The sequence below is a fragment of the Haliotis rubra genome, unplaced genomic scaffold, assembly GCF_003918875.1.
Source record: "Haliotis rubra isolate DU_JTF1 unplaced genomic scaffold, ASM391887v1 Scf1783, whole genome shotgun sequence".
NCBI lineage: Eukaryota > Metazoa > Mollusca > Gastropoda > Lepetellida > Haliotidae > Haliotis > Haliotis rubra.
In genome coordinates, this window is record NW_025765762.1 from 23,364 (window position 1) to 45,383 (window position 22,020).

The 22,020-nt window shown below is 40.0% G+C and overlaps 1 protein-coding gene and 1 long non-coding RNA gene across 6 annotated transcripts in view; one reads left to right on the forward strand and one right to left on the reverse strand.

Moving 5' to 3' along the window:
* The first annotated feature begins 547 nt into the window (after positions 1–547).
* LOC124273237 lies at positions 548–3,691 on the forward strand. The gene is made up of 3 exons (XR_006897583.1): positions 548–644; positions 2,320–2,388; positions 3,484–3,691. It is a non-coding gene; the product is annotated as an uncharacterized LOC124273237 (long non-coding RNA).
* Positions 3,692–4,909: 1,218 nt separating this feature from the next.
* The window catches only part of LOC124273240 (BTB/POZ domain-containing protein 3-like), a 34,282-nt gene continuing 17,171 nt past the window's right edge, over positions 4,910–22,020 (reverse strand). Inside the window, exons 2-5 of one of the 5 annotated variants that reach the window (XM_046708456.1) lie at positions 17,238–17,507; positions 16,262–16,724; positions 6,195–6,672; positions 4,910–5,207 (exon numbers count right to left, since the gene is read on the reverse strand). In XM_046708456.1, the coding sequence (XP_046564412.1) occupies positions 5,113–5,207; positions 6,195–6,672; positions 16,262–16,724; positions 17,238–17,507 (1,306 nt within the window). In that variant the 3' untranslated portion in view covers positions 4,910–5,112. Of the gene's footprint in view, positions 5,208–6,194; positions 6,673–14,345; positions 16,725–17,237; positions 17,508–19,235; positions 19,285–22,020 lie in introns of those variants that run through there. The other 4 variants (XM_046708455.1, XM_046708458.1, XM_046708454.1 and 1 more) reach the window with 4 other exon arrangements.

A 22,020-nucleotide genomic window follows, 5' to 3' on the forward strand; every position in this document is an offset into this window, starting at 1 on the left:
CGGTCTCGTCCACCGTGAGTCGGTGAGACTGTAGTGCACGTGCTGCACGAGGTGGCCGAGAGCTGACACGCATGTTGTCTTTGAACAACCTGTCCAAGTAAATGGAAAATACGATAACCTTGAATGTTTAATTATATTAATTCTGTGCGCCCAATTTTGTGAAAATTTGTGACAATATTTAATTTAAACCAGCCATACCACAGCGATGTTATTTTCTGCTTCTATTCAACATACACATTAATTCTCTCTGTTGTGTACTAAAAGAGACAGACACATTATTTGCGTCTGGTAAAAGCATGTCCGTTATGAATTTTTTTGTCAATTTTGTATGATGTGATGAAGTGTACCGCAAAGTAATTAACTGATAATAGTAACTTGCAATTCTACAATATTTCTTTTTCTTTTTCACCAAATTCGAAACAGAAAAATAAATAAAGTCGCTGACAAATCAAGATTATTATTATGACGTGTATACCCTTTCGGCAACACGTCAGATTCTATATTTAGACTGAGGGTAAACCCAGGATCTCCTGACCAGATAAGTACTTCCTAGCAACGAACAAACATCCGCATTCTGTCAGTATATATATCACCGGTTTGTATACTGAGATACAACACATACTTCGCCACGATGTTTGGACAAGGTAAGTGAAATGACGCTGTACCTCACACTAAAGACTGCAGTATTTATTCTTAAAGATTGAAAATATAGTCAATGTGTTATATCTTTAAATATATAGGAATGGTTTCACAGAGATGAAATATGTCAGCAAATAGAAACGTCCTTCCAGTACATGAACCACTGTCAGTGATTCGTATCACAAATGAAACGTGTATTTTTTTTAATTTTTGCCATCCCACCCTCTTTGACTATTTTTTAACCCTTAAATACCATATCACAGATTGCATTAAAGACGCCATACACTGGACATTGGCGGTAAGACAGTGTGAAGGTTATATATACTCGTGCCAATAATGGCTGTCACCCCTTCAATATTTTTCTTGGAGAGGGGTGTGGCGTGTGTATGGGGTTGGGGTGGGGGATGGGATGGCATGAGTATATTTGAAGAGCATGATACAATTTCCAGATGTAACCTGGACAGTATCAGCAGATAAATATGTATTTTTGGCATTTTCATAACTGCCTTTAAAAAATTGACGATAATTCTAAAATGAGGTAACGGTTTCTTTTCGTCTCATGAGTCAGACGTGTAAAAACAGAATTACCTATTTCTGATAGTGTTTTTCGGATTCATAATGCGATGTGCACGTGATCTTGAAAGACCTGTTTAAAATATGGGTGGAAGGTTCGAGGGTTTGTTCTCAAGCCAAAAGTGGCGGTGGGTAGCCTACTGGTCAAAGCGTTGGCTCGCCACACCGAAGATCCGGGTTCGATTCCCCACATGGGTACAATGTGTGAAGCCCATTTCTGGTAACCCCCGCCGTGATATTGCTTGAATATTGCTAAAAGCGTCGTAAACCTATATTCACTCACTCTCACTCAAAAGCCAAAATCCGGGTTCGTTTCCTACATGTGAAGTCGATTTCTGGTACCCACCATCTTGACATATAGGAAATATACTAAAAGTGTCGTAAGCCCGAAATAACACATACATTTGAACAAAGGCATGTACGGCTCGTACAATACAACAAAACAAACCGAAACCTGAGTCTCATTAACCTATTCAGACAATGACCTACTTTCTCGTGTGAAAGTGAAAATAGACATCATAAGCAACTATGGTTACACTGAATTCCAATTCCTTGTTTCAAAAGAAAATGGTATTTACAAATGTAATTTAATTTTAAATTTTAATAACATCGTATTTCTATATTTATGGCTAGGTGTAGGCAGCATGACCCTAACTAAGACGTCACAGACCGCAGATTCACAATGCATCTGGCTCACTGGTTACACCTGTTATGTGTTTTTTGCGCTTATTCAGAGTGGTTCTGTAACGCACAATGTGATTGATATAATATCAAGTCCGTACCAGACCGCAAAACTTTTCTAGTGAATTTCCAGATTTCCGTTTCTCAGAGCACGCTGTGCGACAGAGCACGGTGCACGACGTGTTTGCAACGACTAGAAGGAGCGTAGTGTTGAAATATACAAGTGATTAGATGTATCAAATAATACTGATTGATATCTATATATCCATTTGAACAAGTTGGTCTCAAAATTCTGCTGGACTGGTTATTGTACTAAGTTGCGCAATAGGACGGAACCCATTCAGCAGGAAACGAGACTGATGTGTAATCAATGTTTTGACTTGTACGTTTAACAAGTACACTATTTGTCGTTATGATATTTTTCAGGGAGAGGACCCAGACTTCAGATTCCCAATCCAGATATTAACACTGGAGGCAAGGGATCAAGACCAAATAGTAAGGACGTTGTCACGATCAAATTAGTATACTAATTATTCTTAGGTTTCTGGGTCTGTGCAAAAAGCACAATCAGCAAATCAATTGAAGTTAAGCAACGTCCTTATGGGTGATCGTGATTGGCACGTTGACTCTTGCGACTTTCTAGGAACACATGCAACTCATGTCGTCTCACCTTAGGCAAGTGACTTTGATCAAAATTGTCTCTGTTCACCCAGCAGTGAATGGGTACCCGGTGGGAATAAATCACAGGCAGCTTAGGTTGTTCTGCTCACTGATCAATTGCCAGCGGTAATAATTATAGCGCTTTGAGCATACACCTTGTGTTTGGAAGTACAGCAAAATAAGTACACACATTATTATCATGACACTGACTCTTTATCTAAGAGGACAAAATACAAAGAGCAGTGGGAATCAGAATTAGTGCATTTTCTTACAAACACTAACGATTTAGTTAGATCGAGCGCACGGGGTGGCCCATTGGTATTTTTCGCGGCATTTCGATTTGAAGATATGTGAAGATCCGGGTTAGAACTCAACTTCAGCAACCCATGGCCACGCTTGTCGTAAGGGTCGATTGAGGGGATCGGGTGGTCAGACTCGCTGACTTGGTTGATACGCCATCATATCCGTAGATCGATGCTCATGATGTTGATCACTGGATTGTCTGGTCCGGACTGGATTATTTACAGACCGCCGCTTCATAACTGGAATATTACTGAGTGCGGCGTACAACTAAAGTCACTCACCTAATTTGATGAGATTGTCTCTTGGGTGTACCAGTCTTGTCCCGATTTGCCTTATTATTGTTGCTTTATCAGCACAAAGACTTGGTTTGATTTCACCATATTAATAAAATTACTAAGACATGCTTATATGTGGTCTCGTTGCGCATGAAGTTCACAATACGAATATAAACTAAACTACTGTTTAAAGCGACGTTACTCAAACACCTCACTCACTCTAAATAGTTGCCTTCATGAAATCTGTTAGCGAGTTGTCTGGAGGTCAAGTGTAGTACTCAGCTGAACATCATCTATTAACCAGATTTCTATATTGTACGTTGTCAAATCGTAAACATGTTGTCTGTTGTAGTTCCGAACATTCCACGTCCAAGAAATGTACCCAACGGACCTGCCCCCAGAGATCCACCTGCACCGAAGGCAGAGCAAGGTGGGGACTGCACCATATCCTAACCAGACGCACGCCAACGCAGCCACGTCTGTTTCCATGGCAACAATACTGACGGAATTTTAATACGTTTTATATCTCGGTGGAAATACTAAAATAAAACATGGAACAAAATGAAGCTCTTTATTTCTGTTTCACAAGAACATAATGAGAACGAACGATAACAATAATTTTTCTTTTTTTTCAAATAAGTTATTTATCACGTGGTTTAAAGAAAAAGATGATATTTGCACGATGATAAAACTTGTCATTTTTGTCAAATAAGTTATTTATCATTTATATTATTTTTTTAGTTCTCAAAAAACATGCCCGAGAGTTTCACAACATAGATATTTCTTTGCTGATCTAATAATGGCAAACTGCGTCCTTGTGTCGCTGACGCAGGCCGACGGTTGTCCACCACAAAATGTTATGTATTTCACATATGACGTATGTATTTCCGTGTAAAAATATGCTAGTACAAAAACAAAAACGAGCGCACACACACAGTCATTTGTACACTATAAAGCCTCTGCCGGGTCCAACGGCACGAATACGACACGACAGTACATTTAGGGAATCCTAGTGAGTGAATATGGTTTTACGCCCCTTTTAGCAATATTCTAACAATATCAGGGTGCGGGACACCAGAAATGGGCTTGACACATAGCACCCATGTAGGAATCGAACCCGGGTCTTCAGCGTGAGAAGCGAACGGTTTAACCAACCGCTTGGCTACCCCACCGCCCCAAGGAATCCAAGAATTGCATGAATCGTAACTAATGGGTCATTTGTTGGTCATGATGAACGAAATGGGATTCATATTAAAAAATCCTGTTATTAAGTTGCTTGGAACGTGTACGCATGCTATCAAGAAGATGGACGATTGTGTGTTAAAATACCCACTTTCTATGGCAAGGAGTAACCTACTTATCCACATCCAGTTAAAGTAAACTTAGGCTCAGTATTATTCGTAACGAATAATACTGAGCCTAAGTTTACTTAGACTGATCCACATATAAACAGACTTTACATTCGACGGTGGTCGCTGCATTTAACGTTTTAGCTCAGCGTCAATCAGATGATGATGATGATAATGATGACGATGACAATGGTATCTATCCAGGAATGCATGCTCTAACCGCAACACAAACGTGCAACAGATGAGTCCCCAAAGAGTGATTGGTATCAGGTGATTGGTCAACAGACAGATAATGACTGTCAAACCAGGTTTGCAAAACCTCACACTATTACACTACGACTGCTGGCTTCTAAACTCTAGAGTATTGATAGCCCTCATAATGCATAACATCAAACTCACTGACTCACTCGGACACAATTTTGAAAATGATGGAATTTATTATATTTATTGTTTGAAAACACGTGATAAACGCACTGGCACTTTGTATCTTGTTAAATCGTACTAGTATTGTATGCAAGATTCATCCAAACTCATTGAATGCAATTGATACATTTCCCACTTAAACACAGTCATGAGTCATGTTCCTTCAGATATACTGACTTACCAAAATATAGTACACACACACTATGACACTATGACTGCTGGCTTGTAAACTCTAGAGCATAGATTAACTCGGCGTGGCCCTCCCAATGCATAATATCAAAGTATCTACGGAGTTTGCATTGACCAGTGGTCTACTCCCATTTGTGAGAACTCCTAATTGTGCGACTCCCAGTTATGAGACAGTGGAGTAGGTAAGTAACAAAGAAAACACACCATACTCCCCTGTCTGATAGAATAGATTAACCCTAGCTAATTACTGATTTGCTATGTAAAAGAATCTTGGGGAAGTCTTAATGAAACTTTATGAGATAAATTGATTAACATACACTTTGTGTAGGCAACTTCGTGATCATTTGAAAGAGAAATTAATTTACCTACTCAGATTTACATCCGTCTCCTAAACTACAAGATATAGTCTAAGAAATAACTCTGAAATACAAGTTTACAGTCGAACTGCCTCTTATGCCAGTTCCTTTTTACCCGGCACTACCCGTTATAACCTGGATACCATTTTCAACTTAAACCAGAAAATAGTTGAATCTGTCCACGATTATATCATCAAGACACAAGGATTCAAATTTTCTCAGGAAAATACTTAAATTAACTCAACAACCTTCTCATGATTGATTTATATTCCTACAATAGCTTGTTAGACACATACAACTGTAACTCTCTAATTATGACTACTTAGAGAATAGATGTATTTGATGTATACTTAAAAATATATTTATGAAATAGTCAATATCGATGATGTCACATCCTCCATTCCATTTTGTATTTCATGTTGCATGGGAGCGGTGTTAACATAAGCAGTAATGCTTGCTCACCAATCCCAATTCATTTTCATAAATGATAATAAAATATGTTTAAACCAAAATGACTTTCAAACTTCATATTATTCTATTTCTTCTGTGTAAATAGAATCTTTGATAATCTATTTCATTAATCTACTCATCAATGACTCCTGTGGGTACTCTTCAACAACTGGGCTGATCCCACTTTCATTGTAGGGATGTGAAAACGCCACCTATGTGCACTGAACCATTAATTAATGTGTATCACAACTGGGAGTTCTCACAAATGGGAGGACACAAATGGGAGGACACCTGACCAGTTGTTACACTCTCCATCTCACCATCACCAACATACACTGGGGAACCTTTCTCCATCTCCACATAAATGTAATAATCTTCCTTTGCTCTTATAGCCACTGGAGTATCCAGGTGATATCTCTTTATATGACGTGTTTCCAACACCTCTTCCGAACTTCGTAATGTAAACTTGATTACACCAAATATGTTCCTGTAATCGTCCCTGCTAATTTGACACGTAGAGAACTCTTTATCCCCCTCTCCCCGTCCATACAGACATATACTGTGTACAGTGATGTCGCGAGAACAAGTAAAGTCGATTCGTCCATATACACGGGTTTGTGTTGTTTGTACACCACTGAATACTTTGTGTCGATCGAAGAGAACAAAGTCTTTTCCTGATTGCCGAATAAAAGGGGATGGGACTTTACCAGGACACAGCAAACATGACATAATTTTAACGTTTTCCGCATCTGTCAAAATCCCTCTGGGTACAACCTTGTCGACGTAAAGCTCCTTGTCCATACTGGTGAAGGGAATCCCGTAAGCTATATCACCTAGGATCGATCTGAGGTTGTTGGGAGTTATCTCCCTTCCTTTCCGATAATGGGATATACTTGAAACCCTCCGATGCGAAGCAGGTGTCTCCATGCCAAAGCACAAGTTTAAAAGCTTTGTTGTAGAGATCTTTTTCATCAAACATATGCGCCTGCTCGAGAATCAGACAAGCATTTTCGGGTGTCAAATTTTTCTCCAGGAAAGTGAGGCAAAGACTCTCAAGACCCCCGACAGCATACTTCTTGGCCAGGTACAGCAATCCAGTGACATTTTCGGGCGTGACAGTCGCACCATCTGTGTACAAATACCTGCAAGAAACAACTGAACGTATAGGCGACAGTTACTCGTTAGACCATGGGGCCGTGGGAAGCCTCGTGGTTAAAGCTCGTCATGCCGGATTCGATTTCCAACATGGGCACAATGTGTGAAAACATTTCTGGTGTCCCCCGCCGTGATATTCCTGAAATATTGCTAAAAGGGGCGCAAAACCATACTCACTCACTCACTCGTTAGGCAAAATTTTGAAAATTGTTTGCATTTATTATTCGAAAGCACGTGCAACACAAATGCATGCTCTGTATATCTCTGTATTGCCAACGCCAAGATCGACGAGATTTCAAACGCAAATCGTACGTTATTGATTCAATTTTAAGTGAACTGCATTTGCTCTGCGCTATCCGAAACATGGTAAACGTTTCTTGTTAAAAATCGTAATATTTCATGCAAGATCCATCCATGCCCCTAGAATGCAATCTAAGAGGAAGCTGATGATACATTACCCACTTACACACAGTTATAAGCCATGTTCATTCAGATATACTGACGTACAAAAATATAGTACACACCTTGGGCTTTGGTATGATTTTTCTCCAAAGGACAACAATACAGTACTGATTGTGACTAATACGTCAAATACAGTGTGATCGTGTTGAGAATCACTTTGTTTGCTTGTAAACGTGCCTGCAATACTCACATCAACATTTCCGAGAACACGTCTGCCTCAATGTCAGATAATTTTATGTCATCTTTCTCCGCTAGGGGTCCATACATCATTGCATCAAACACATGGCTTCGATTGATGAGCACGTAGTGATGTGCACGGACTGTCTCTCCATCTTTGCCAACCAGGAAGGTGACGTCAGGGGTGTGTTTTGATGTCAACATGTGGCGGTTACACTCAACCACGGACGTTCCATTTTGCCAATTCTCAACAAATCCAGATTCAGTCATGTCTGTCTGTTCACTAAAATGAGAATTTAAAGAAAGTGCAAGAAGTTTGCCAGATTCGGATGCTATGTCTGTCTGTTCACTAAAAGTAGCATTCCAAGACGACGCAAGGAGTTTGCCAGATTCAAATGCTATGCCTGTCTGTTCACTAAAATTAGCATTCCAAGAAGACGCAAGGAGTTTGCCAGATTCGGATGCTAATGTCTGTCTGTTCACTAAAATTAGCATTCCAAGAAGACGCAAAGAATTTGCCTCAAGACTGCGGTCACAATTCATTAACTTCATGAAGACATCTACTGATCTGAGACTAGTTCCGAACACGATTCACTGTACATAGAACACCTCTTACTGTTTGTTGTTAAACGCCTGTCGGTTGACGACCACCCATAAATAACCCAACCTGAACCACACAATCCAGTGTTTGAACAATTTCATTAAAACCAGATCTTAGATCTAGTCGGAACTAACATTTATCGACCATGAGAACCGATCTATGCTTGCTAAATCAGGACAATCAGAATGTGTTGTCGAATCAAGTATCCTTGAAAATGTTAAATACGAGGTATGAACCCTGACGCCCCACCACCCACCACCCGTCCCCCGAGTGTCTGAAAAGATCTGAACTGACTGTAAATTCCATATGATTGTGTCCAGTATACTATTTATTTGTGCTTTCGTATGATTTGTTTTGAATATTTCATCTGATGTATATGCTATCATCATATGAACTGTTGTATGCTTTTTCAAAATAAGACATTTGTAATGTTGTGATATTTTGAGTGTTTATGCGAGTGTATGTGGATGGTGAGGTATGAAGTACGTGCTTAGGTGAGTAGGGGAAGGAGAGTGAGTGTTTTGGGGGCATTGTGAGAATGAAGTTGTGAATATATGACTTCAATTTCCACGTCAACGCCTACAATATTACTACCTCGTCTCGAACTCGAAAAACAGATGTCCCAGTTTACGAAATTCTACACTTGTCAAGAGTTGCTTCCCCTGAAACATATGTTCCCGTCGTTGCACAATGCCTTTCAAGCTTAAACTTCCGTGTATTATTCGAACCATTAAAGGAGGTACATGCACCCTTCGAATGCTTACTGAACATAATTGAAAACGCACCACCTGTATTAGTTTGGATTTCGAAGAGCATAAATGAGCAATCGATGTACCTGTTTCTCGTACTTTTGTAGTCCAATGATTGGTAAAGAAAAGAAACAAGAACCAATCCAGCAAAACACTGACGTTTTAATTCAGCTGACCATGAAAGAAAGATGGAGTCAAATTGGAAAGTCAGTAACGTGTATGACCACCGTTAGCAGCAACACAAGCTGTGCAACGTCTCCTCATTGAACTGATAAGTCTCTGAATAATGTTTTGAGGAAAATTAATGCTTTCCACTCTTGCTGCAAGGCATTCTCAAGTTCCCCAAGGTTGTTGATCTGTGGGCGACGTGAGAGGCGTTGGCCGATGTAATGCCACAGTGTTCAATTTTTATTTGAACATAGGAGTGTTGAGTGACACCTAGAACTACATAGAATCTTTACCTTGTAACACTTGCAGCGATTGGACTGACGACGCTTTGAGCCAGCACAGTTGCATTTAGTGAAACCTTGTCCACTACAGTAAGAGCATTGGTGAACAGCTTGCCGAAGGGAAATGGTTTTCTCAATGTTGAAGTCATCTACAGAGTACAGTCTCGTAGCACACATGTCGGATTGGTTACGAGCATACTTCCTATCGAGCTCACCACATTTCACTGCTATAATACACATTTCACTGCTATAGTACACATTTCACTACTGTAGTACACATTTCACTGCTGTAGTACACATTTCACTGCTATAGTACACATTTCAATGCTATAGTACTCATTTCACTGCTATAGTACACATTTCACTACTATAGTACACATTTCACTAATATAGTACACATTTCACAGCTATAATACACATTTCAATGCTATAGTACACATTTCACTACTATAGTACACATTTCACTACTATAGTACACATTTCAATGCTATAGTACACATTTCAATGCTATAGTACACATTTCAATGCTATAGTACACATTTCACTACTATAGTACACATTTCACTACTATAGTACACATTTCACTACTATAGTACACATTTGAATGCTATAGTACACATTTCACTGCTATAGTACACATTTCAATGCTATAGTACACATTTCAATGCTATAGTACACTTTTCAATGCTATAGTACACATTTCACTGCTATAGTACACATTTCAATGCTATAGTACACATTTCAATGCTATAGTACACATATATGTAAAAGTTAAAATGAATTAATGCATCGTTGCAATAAATCGACTCTCGCACCTTCTACCGCCCGAACATTATTTCAAGCGAACCCCATACAGTTGTGTCCCTTGGAGCACTCTTTACGAATACCCATGTACAACTTGTGATTAAAACCAGTTCGGCAAACACCGACAACGTCGCGTGCGACAGTTTTCGATGTACGGAGCAATTGTTTACATTCCATTATATTGCAAGTGTTCATTCGTAAATATTCGTGTCATTCCGGCAAGCCGGATGGCGTCTCGTACCCCTCTCATGACCATAGTTACGACTGGGCCCTGTCCATCGCAAACGAGCATTGGTGATGAAAATAGTCTAGTACTATTACAAGGAAAGATACCTCCAAACATTTCCAAACACGGCTCATAGAATATCCATTATCCCGTGGGCAAAACAGCAATACAGTCATTTCCTTTGTAAATATGTTTCAGTGTTTAAAGTTTGTCATCCTTTAGCTCAAGGTTTATGTTTGAATTGTGCTTTGAAAAGTTTAGCGAGGTATCAAAGTTCAGCGGTGCCGCCATTTCATGCTTCGAAATGCGTTTTACAACGCGCGATTTGTTTGGTGTGGTGCGATTCTTTGCAATAATGGCGTACGATAGGGGTACGAGTCTTCTTGTAGGTCACGGAAAGAGGCGAGTAGTTATGAATGGCAAGTTTTTTCTGGAAGCTGTTCGCCTCAAAGTTTTTTATGGATTTCAGGCAAGTCGTAAGGGATAATAAGTCTGTTATTGCATCAAGAGGTCGCTAAGGTGAGTGCATATGTCCCAAAATGCATAACATAGGCCAAAATATTGTGGAAAATGTGTGACATTGTACCTTGAACACTGTGCTGAGTTCCGTCGCCTGGGCCAAACATGGGTTCGAATTTCGTCTCGTCCCCATTATAGTTCTATACAGCACCAACGTGAACGTCTGAGACCTGCCTCAGTTCTATCTCTCCTCAGAACTAGCCGGTTCCATGTGATATAAATGGAATTATGTTCGGCGTTATGGTACAATGTGTGAAGCCCCATTTGATGTCCCCTGTTGTAATTTTGCTTGGACGTAAAACCATACTCACGCACTCATTTGTCACGCGGCAAGGAAACGGTGGGGTAGCCTTGTGGTTTAAGTGTTCGTTGGCCACGCCGAAGATCAGGGTTCGTTTTCTAACATGGATACAATGTGTGAAGATCATTTCTGGTGTGCCCCGAAGTGATATTGCTGGAATATTGCTGGAAGCGGCGTAAAACTAAACACACTCACTCACTAGTCACGCGGTAGGTTGACACATCAGTTGTCTTGACAGGTGTTGTGTTGTGGCATTCTCCTCCTTGATCGGCAGACTTTTAACAGTACTCACCCGATACATCCGGAACTACAGCCTCACTAATGTATGGCCTTAAATTCCAGATCTGGTGCCATACCACCCTGCAAGAAGGCCTGAGGAGTCACTTCCATGAGTTAGATTAATCTTCGGTCTCAAAGTTTTAAAAAATCATTGAAACCTTTCTGATTTTAGCATTTTTCAGTTGGGTCCTGGAATAACAAAAATGAGTATTTGTTTTTAATTCATAAACGAACGGGAGGAGTCATTGCACATCAGTGAAGACTCCGTGTGTTACATATACAAAGTAGGTCGTACGGCGGCAATAGGAAACTGTACAGTAATTTCAGAATCACACTGTTTCCCAGTACTGTCAATGCGTGGTATATGGTCGACAGAGGAATTAGCTCATAATCAAGATTAAGTGTACTTTGACAAAGATGAAGGAATACGTTGTGTTCAAACTTCTTTAGTTGGTTACACAAGACATGGCAAAGAAGTATACAAGAATGAGGTGAGCGGAGTTCCAGCACAACCCAGGGCGTTTCCTACGAGCGGCATTATCCTGCTCGCGGTCGTCCATACGCAGACAGTCGAAATACCGGACTGCTTGACAATATAGATGTCACGTATCTATAGAATTTTTGACAACAATGGACAGACGACGAGTCAACAATGGACAGATAGAGAAACAAAAGCACTTCCTTGATCAGTTGATGTGATGGCAGACACGGCCAAGGGGGATGACCAATTAGGGCAATAAATGTCATATACAATAATTAATGACAGTGACAAAGTGGTACAGGGTGGCTGGCAAGACAATGTACACTGCGGTAGTGATAAGGATTAAGATTGCAGATTGAGTAATTACAATAAAGTCACACATGGCTTGGCTACATAGTTTTGGAACTATTTAAATATTTGGACGATGTCTGTCCTGAATTAGTCACTATAACAGTACTCACCAAGCGAATACTATCTGATGCACTACCAGGTACCTTCATGCGAAAGATCGTCTCAACAAAATATTTTCTATATGATGTCAACTTTAACTTTATTACACAATTTTTGCATGAGTTAGAGTGTAACATTCTCTTCCCACATAGGTTACTGGTCATATCTTCCTACGAACCTCTGTTCTAATACGGCCCTTTCATGGTGCGAGTGTTCAGGATTCGTGATTGGTTGCAATTAGATTTAGTTGTGCAGTCAGCGACGTTGTTTCTAAAGTGATCATTCGCAAGGTAATTTCCGTATGCTTCGGGAAAACTAGAACCTCTTTCCCTGCGCGATGCACAAACGTTTCTTCAAGACAGAACTCAGTCATGTAACAGCTGATCAATGGCGTCTCTATCGCGCTCGCTGACAACGGACAAGCTAGCCATTAAATGCCTTGTGTGTCACATCAACACAAGTCCCCGGCAGAGGAGGGATATTTGTGGCCCCACATTTGCTTGCATTAATCTAGTTGGATCTAAGTCGGTGTAACACGTGTTCTGATTGGATAGAAAGAAGAGAGCTAATTCGTGTTGCGATTTTTGCCGCAAGGGGATTTTACGAGAACTGGGAAATATGGCTGTATTAGAACAGAGGTTCGTCAGAAGATATGACAAGTAACCTCTGTAGGGACAGATTAGGGGTGTGAAGGAACCAAAGAAATTAAGGTTGTTAAATCAAAAGGAACTTCTTACCTGCCTGCTTAAAAGACGTTGTTATCGATGACGTTTGACTGAGTCTGGCAATTAGCATTTGACTTCTAAGAATTTCCTTCGTAACGATCTCTGTATAACAGCATCAAACGCGTCAGCTCAGAGTCAGACATAGGGTGATGATGATGATGATGATAGTGATATCCATCCAGGAATGCATGCTCGTAGTGTAGCAGAGACATATTTCATGTTTTTAATAAGTCAGTTTGGTTTGTTTGTATAGAACTATTTTACAATTATTGAATATAAAATGGTGTTATAGTGTCTTATTGTTTTACAAGTAAAATAAGAATAAAAATATTATATAAGTCATAAAAAGGTCACTAAAAATATTGAAGGTTGGTGGTAGTGTTCTAAAGTTTGTGGTTTTATGCGTATGTCAATCATATTGATATTTGGTTGTATTTGTCAAGTATTTCGGATGAATTTCGTGGTACATTATGGTTTACCAACAAGAATCCATTCAGATCAAGGTGCCAACTGTGAAAGTCGTCTGATAGAAGAACTTTGTACAATTACCGGAATGAAAAAGTCAAGAACAACGCCGTACCATCCCATGGGTAATGGTCAGACGGAGCGCTTCAACCGAACACTTTTGAACATGCTTGGAACTCTTCAACCTGACCAAAAGAAGGATTGGAAAATGCATGTCTCTCCTCTAGTTCATGCCTACAATTGTACCAAACATGAAACTACTGGGTATTCTCCGTTTTATTTGATGTTTGGAAGTCATCCACGATTGCCGATAGACCTTGCATTTGGAATTGACTGGGATCACACAAGCCAGTCAATACAATCCTACACAACGTCTCTTCGTGACAGACTGAAGAAATCTTATGAACTAGCCACTAATATCACTCAAAAGTCTAAAGGAAAACAAAAACAGAACTATGGTCAAAGGCACTAGCACTCTATCACCAATATGTACAGCTGCTACATAGCTTACTTCAGGTCAATTACTAAGGCAGTAATTGACCTGAAGTAAGCTATGTTACTACATAGTTAATGTTAAATTTAATTAAGAATTGAATTAACTGAGTACTGTTTTAAATATTTATTTAATATAACCTAAGTTTGGATTTGGTATTTGATTTAATTAAGATATAGCAGTAGGAACCTAGTTACCTAAAAAAATGACTGAAGGAATTTACAACACAAGGACTAGTCATTCATGTCAACTCATCGTGCAATCACCCAATCATGTCACAAGGTAAAAAATACAAAATCCACACATCACACAGGCACAAAAATGAACCTATAAAATAAACATGGGCAATAATTGACACACATGGGCAACGACTAAGTTCATTTTGTGTTTCACCACCCCTAAAATTCACAAATATCACAGTGTTGAGATACAAGTATATATATTAAAACATGCTATAAATCAGAAAATGTATAATATCACAGAATCTGTAAATTGCAAACACCATATAATAACTCTGTAGATTCACTGCTGCACACATATAAAAGTCAAATTCTTGTTGTATAAAATGAATAAAAAGTCAATGTATACAGAGTTTCTGGTGTAAGAGCACAGCAGTGTGTTTAACACAGCACAGTTGACGTTAACACAGGCACATTATAAGTATCACAAGGCAAAATGACACACGGTAAAGTCACTCACAGACACATCAAGTCGTAGCAGATGAATTACAACTTCCGGTCCACATTCTTGTACCAGCAGAGATCAGCTCATGGTCCTTTCTGAACAATCCTCACTGGGGGCTCCAAATGTTACAGCTGGTTAAAACGCCAAGTAATGTCAATGGATCACATCACTCGCTGTATGGGTGAGGTGCGGTCTATTCAGATATTATACATCGAACCCTGAAACACACATAACAGTCTTAGAAACATTTACACATATTATATAAGTCATAAAAAGGTTACCCGAAAGGTGTATATCCTTTTTTTTTTATGTACACCTTTCGGGTAACCTTTTTATGACTTATATAATATGTGTAAATGTAAGACTACAGAATTGATTGTGGTAAGCTAATTGTGATACCTATGCAAAACGTTATGTAATGTGTAAATGTTTCTAAGAATGTTATGTGTGTTTCAGGGCTTAATGTATAATATCTGAATAAACCGCACCTCGACCCTACAGCGAGTTATGTGATCCATTGACATTACTTGGCGTATTAACCAGCTGTAACAGTAGCATAATACAAAAGTGAAATGTTGTATGATAAACCTTGAACACATTGCCCGATGATGGGTCATGAAACGGCTGAGTCTACTAGTGCCTACAGGGAATAACGCCTACAGTCTTATATAAACAACTTCACGAATTAATGGTTTTCAATTCTACAAACAGGTAGTGAAAGTCTATTTAGGTTCGCAAAGCCTCACACAAGGAAACTATGACTGCGGTCTTGTAAACTCAAGGGCATAGATTAAGTCTGCGCAGCAGCCATGGTATGTAGTATAATATGTTTTATAACATTTTCGATGGAGTGTGCATTGCCCAGCTGTTACACTCGTCCTCTCACCATCTCCAACATACACTGGGGAACCTTTCTCCATCTCCACTTCAATGTAATAATCTGTATTTGCTGTTATAGCCACTGGAGTATCCAGGTGATATCTCTTTATTTGACATGTTTCCAACACCTCTTCCGAACTTCGTAAAGTAACCTCATCACGTTCACGAACCATTTCCGTGTTATCGCTCCTGCTAATTGTACACGTTGAGAACTCTCTTTCTCCTCCTCCCCGTCCATACAGACATATACTGTTCAGAATGATGTCGTCAGAACAAGAAAAGTTGACTCGTCCAAATGCACCTTTTTGTGCTTTTCGCACATCACTGAATACTTTGTGTCCGTCGAAGAGAACAAAGTCCTTTCCTGATTGCCGAATAAAAGGGGATGGGTCTTTCCCGGGACACAGCAAACATGACCATATTTTAACATTTTCCGTATCTGTCAAAATCCCGCTGGGTACAACGTTGTCGACGTAAAACTCTTTGTCCATACTGGTGAAGGGAATCCTGTAGACTATATCACCCAGGATCGATCGGAGATTGTTGGGAGTTATCTCCCTTCCTTTCCGGCCACATTCGGCCTCTGCCCAAATTGTGGCGGCTTCGAAAGCGTTTTTAGGCAGGATAATGAGATCACGTGACCTCATGGCCTCATTAAAGCAATAATGAGACAGATACTTGAAACCCTCCGATGCGAAGCAGATGTCTCCATGCCGAGGCACAAGTTTAAAAGCTTTGTTGTAGAGATTTTTTTCATCAAACATATGCGCCTGCTCGAGAATCAGACAAGCATTTTCGGGTGTCAAACTTTTCTCCAGGAAAGTGAGGCACAGCTTCTCTAGACCCCCGACAGCATACTTCTTGGCCAGGTACAGCAATCCAGTGACATTTTCGGGCGTGACAGTCGCACAATCTGTGTACAGATACCTGCAAGAAACAACTGAACGTGTTGGCGATACTCATTAGACAAAATAGGGAAAATAATGGACGTTTTTGCATTTTATTGTTCGAAAACACGTTCTACATAAGTGTTCTCAAGATCGATGAGATTTCCAATACAAATCGTACGTTTTTGATTCAATGTCACGTACATTGCATTTGTTCAGCGACATCTGAAACACGGTGAACGTTGTTTCATGCTTACAATTCATATTATTTTATGCAAGATCAATACATTCTCCTAGACTGCATTATCAGTAAAAGGTCTGTTGTACTGCTGATGCATTTCCCAGAAAACCATAGTTCAATTTTGACAGCAATGTTGCTTTAGATATACACTGAGGTACACAAGAAAGTGCAAACCTTATGCTTTGGGATTATTTTCCTCCAAACGACGTAAAGTTTCTAAAAGTGTTCCGATTTACAGGACACAAACATTATGTACGTGTTGAGAATCACTTTCTGGTCTGGTTTACTTGTAAACGTGCATGCAATACTCACATCAGCATTTCCGAGAACACATCTGCCTCGACGTCAGATATTTTTATGTCATCTTTCTCCGCTAGGGGACCACACAGCATAGCATCAAACACATGGCTTCTGCTGATGAGCACGTAACGATGTGCACGGACGGTATCTTCATCTTTGCCAACCCGGAAGGTGACATCAGAGGTGTGTTTCGAGTTCAACATGTGGCGGTTACACTCGACCACGGACCTTCCATTTTGCCAGTTCTCAACGAATCCAGATTCAGCCATGTCTGTCTGTTCGCTAAATGAGAATTCAAAGAAAGTGTAAAGAAATTGCAAGATTCGGTTGTCAAGTCTGTCTGTCTGTCCACTAAAACGAGAATTCTAAGAAAGTGCAATGAATTTGCCAGATTCGGTTGTCATGTCATCTGTCTGTCTGTCTGTCTGTCTGTCCACTGAAATAGGAATTCAAAAAAAGTGCAAGAAATTTGCCGGTTTCGGATGCCATGTCTGTCTGTTCACTAAAAATGAGAATTTAAAGAAAGCACAAAGGTTATACAATGTTGTCAGTATTCATTAACTTCATGAAGATATCTGCTGATCTGAGACTAGTTCCGAACACGATTCACTGTAAATAGAAAATCTCCTATTGTTTAGATATTGTTTATGAATAATCTGGACCATACAATCCAGTGACTGAGCAATCTCATTCAAACCAGATCTTAGATCTAGCCGGAACTAACTTCTGACCAGTCAGAACGTATCCCAGTGGGAAAGCGTTCGCTCGTCACGCTGAAGACCCGGTGTCGATTCCCCACATATAGGTACAATGTGTGAAGCCCATTTCTTGTGTCCCCAGCCGTGATATTGCTGGAACATTGTTCAAAGCGGCGTAAAACTACACTCACTAATTCACTCACAGTTCCCAAAGGGCCATTCAAGCGTGACCTGTGCTGAAATGTCCCTATGTGTTGCGGAAAGAGCAAAAAGATTTTAATGATGCTGGTGATTGACATCATGAGCATCGATCTACGCAGTTGGGACACTAAAACATGCATCAACCAAGTTAGCGAAACTGACTACATGATCCAGTTATTTGTCTCTTACAACCAGCATGGCTTGGTGAAGGCAAAGTTATAACCCCAACCTTCACGGGGGCAAGTCATCTTTTCTTGTTTCAGACATCGTTATAGTGCGCAGGTGATCGCAACTCATTCCACTTTAGATCTCTTTCAATTAGAATGTGTGAATACATAGCTATTTTATAGAAAACTTGACACGTTGGAAAATATGGACAATAGCCTCTATGAGATTGTTGTAATCAATTAAATACATGAGTTTAATGCCAAAGATGATCAAGGTCATTTGTGAAACTGATTTTTTTTATCATTGACGCCAATTTAGTAACTCATAGTTTCAGAAGATATGCCTTCTGGTGTCGGGTGAGATAATTTACTTGATTTATCATCTAATAACTGTGATAAAAAATAGAATGTTACTAAACCGTGTCTGTAGTAATTCAATTCAGACGCAAAAGAATGAAATATGTTACTACCCACACTCGAACTCGGGAAATCGATGTCCCAGTTTACGAAACACTACACTTGTCAAGAGTTGCTTCCCCTCAAACATATTTTGCCCGTTGTTCCACTATACCTTTCAAACCGAAACTATCGTGCATTATTCCAATCTTTAAGGAACGTAATGTACACTTCCAATGCTTAATATATATTTACTGATTATGTCAAACCACATAGCATTATGTAAAACTACTAGGATTTAGAATTATTACGCTAACAATACAGATCTAGTTCAGTAAAAGGAAAGCAAAAGTAGAATGGCCGTACAAATAGAAACACACACACACACACACACACAGACACAGACACAGACACAGACACACGCATATTCAACTCAATGTTGGTTTTATATAGATTACTTACATGTATGTTATGCATAAATGTACTTAAATGAAGGAATTGTCAGGTAAAACAACCTATCTTACTCAAGTGATAAAATTATACAATACCCAAGACTCCCTGTTATCCCAATTGTTGACGGGTACGTGCGTCACGTGATTGTGACACCAAGCTCAGAACATTGATTGGTCTATTGTGACTTGTTCCTCTATAGCATACCCGAATAATGACTCATGCCTTTCTATGTCATTCAGTGTCCATTGACTGTGGTTTTGTAGATAAGCAGTTACAAATGAATGTATGTATTTAAATATTCAATGCATATGGGAATAATAAAATGTTGGTGGTGTGTACAGTCAACAGTTCAGTGAGCATGGGTTTACGCCGGTTTATCAATTTTAGAAATACAGTTCGCTCTACCCTCATGTATAGCGTAATAAAGACCACTCTTGCCCTGAACTATTATAGTTAAAGTTCGAGGACGCTTGCCAACGTACAAGTCAAAACATTGATAACACAACAGTCTCGTTTCCTGCTGACTGGGTTCCGTCCTATTGCGCAACTTTGTTCAATAACCAATCCAGAATTTTGACACAAATTCATTCAACTGGATACATAAATATTAATCAGTATTATTTGATACATCTAACCACTTGTATATTGCAACACTACGCCCCTTCTAATCCTTGCAAACACGTCGTGCAGCGTGCTCTGTCGTACAGCATGCTCTGACAAACGGAAATCTGGAAATCGTGGAAATCTCAAAACGAGGCTCTGCCGCTAGAAACGTTTGGCGGTCTGGTACGTACTTGATATTATATCAATCACATTGTCCGATACAAGACTACAATGCATAAGGGCAAAGAACACATAACAAGTGTAACCAGTGAGCCAAATGAATTGTGAATCATTTTACGACCTCATCAAACAGGGGCAGTCTGTGACCTCTTAGTTAAGGTCATGCTGCCTTCACCTCGCCATAAAATACAGAAATACGGTGTTATTAAAGTTTTAAATTACAATTAACTTGTAAATACCATTGTTATATGAAACAAGAATTTGGAATTCAGTGTAACCATTGTTGTTTGTGGTGTATCTTTTCACTTTCACACGAGAAACTTCGAATCGGCTGAAAAGTAGGTCATTGCCTGAATAGGTTAATAAGACTCATGTTTCGGTTTGCGCAGTTGACAACAAGAAAGTCTATTTCCAGCTGAAAACCTTATATTGTGTCACCGAATGGTCAGTTTCAAACAAAATCGTCGGAAATCCGCGGATCAGCGGAAAATTGCCATCCCTGACGTAAGTTTAGAACAGTAAATCCAGATGAAATTGACCAGTCACGCGACATTCCACGGATGCATGCATTGTGGAACTGTGGACGTTGGCTTAGTCAGCAAACATTGCCGTGTCGCTGTTTAATTGTGAGTCGAGCTGAGACATTTATCCGTCGAAAAAGGTTAACTTCGTAAAAATGTTTCCAGCAGTGATTTTAGCCGAATGGAGCAAATGCAATGAAAGAAACGAGGTGCTACGGGTAGTTCACAGTAAGCGACTGTACCAGGCGATGACAACTGACATGCATCGTAACGTCGGTTAATAGGGTACGTTTAAATACGAAGGGGCAGAAGAGAACGGAGTAGTGACGTCAATACAGTGTGACGTAATGTAAAAAAAGTGTACTTTATCGCCTTTGATCTTTAATACCCCCTTCACTCTTGAGGCGGAATGAGCCGCAATGCCGTTGGAATGAACATGCCTGGAGATTCATGGAAATTCGAACTGCATTCTAAAACTTCTTACTCAATTCCGAATGCACTCCAACTATGTTCAAAACTTTCGAGGCACATTCGAAGTGGAAAAATATTGCTACACCAGCACTGCCAGGAGATGGTTCGGGTATAATGCTACACCAGCACAGTGAGACCGTGGTTCAGGTATAATGCTACACCAGCACAGTCAGACCGTGGTTCGTGTGTAATGCTACACCAGCACAGTCAGACCGTGGTTCGTGTATAATGCTACACCAACACAATTATACTGGTTGTGCTGGTGGTTCGGGTATTATGCTACACCAGCACAGCCACGCAGTGGTTCGGGTATAATGCTACACCAACACAATTATACTGGTTGTGCTGGTGGTTCGGGTATAATGCTACACAAGCACAGCCACGCAGTGGTTCGGGTATAATGCTACACCAGCACAGCCAGACTGGGGTTCGGGTATAATGCTACACCAACACAGTCAGACAGCGGTTCGGGTATAATTCTACACAAGCACAGCTAGACTATGGTTAGGGCATAATGCTACACCAGCACAGCCACACCGTGGTTCGGGTATAATGCTACACCAGCACAGCCAGACCTTGGTTCGGGTATAATGCTACACTAGCACAGTCTTTGGTTTCGCAAACTATAATCTGTTAAGTGATGGCCCCTTGCTGTACATTGTAAGTTCCACGACAACGCTGTGATCGCTAAGGATCTTGGAAGGTGATATGTCACGTGAGTCACCTTCACCTTGTTGATGTTTACAACGGACGAGACTGCTTTCTTCGAACGGATTTCGGTTGTTTCGAGTGTGTGTTCAGGTAATATACCTATAAGTTAATTTATTTATATTTGTGCGATGTATCTGTCGGACATTTTGCCGTTGGTTTTTTTTTTTAATGTTTTTAAAGGGGTCTAGAGCTACTCCAGTTTTCGTTGACTCATCATGGCGAATATTTCATATCGTACAGCCTTTTTAGGTGTCCGAGTAATCAGCAGCGGACTGTCCTCTTTATCCACGATCAGCAGATCTGAGACGAGAATCTCAATACAAATGTACTTTCAGTGCAGTGATTTTTGTAACCTCCAGCGTCAAGCCCTCATTAAAATCATGGGACAATTTTT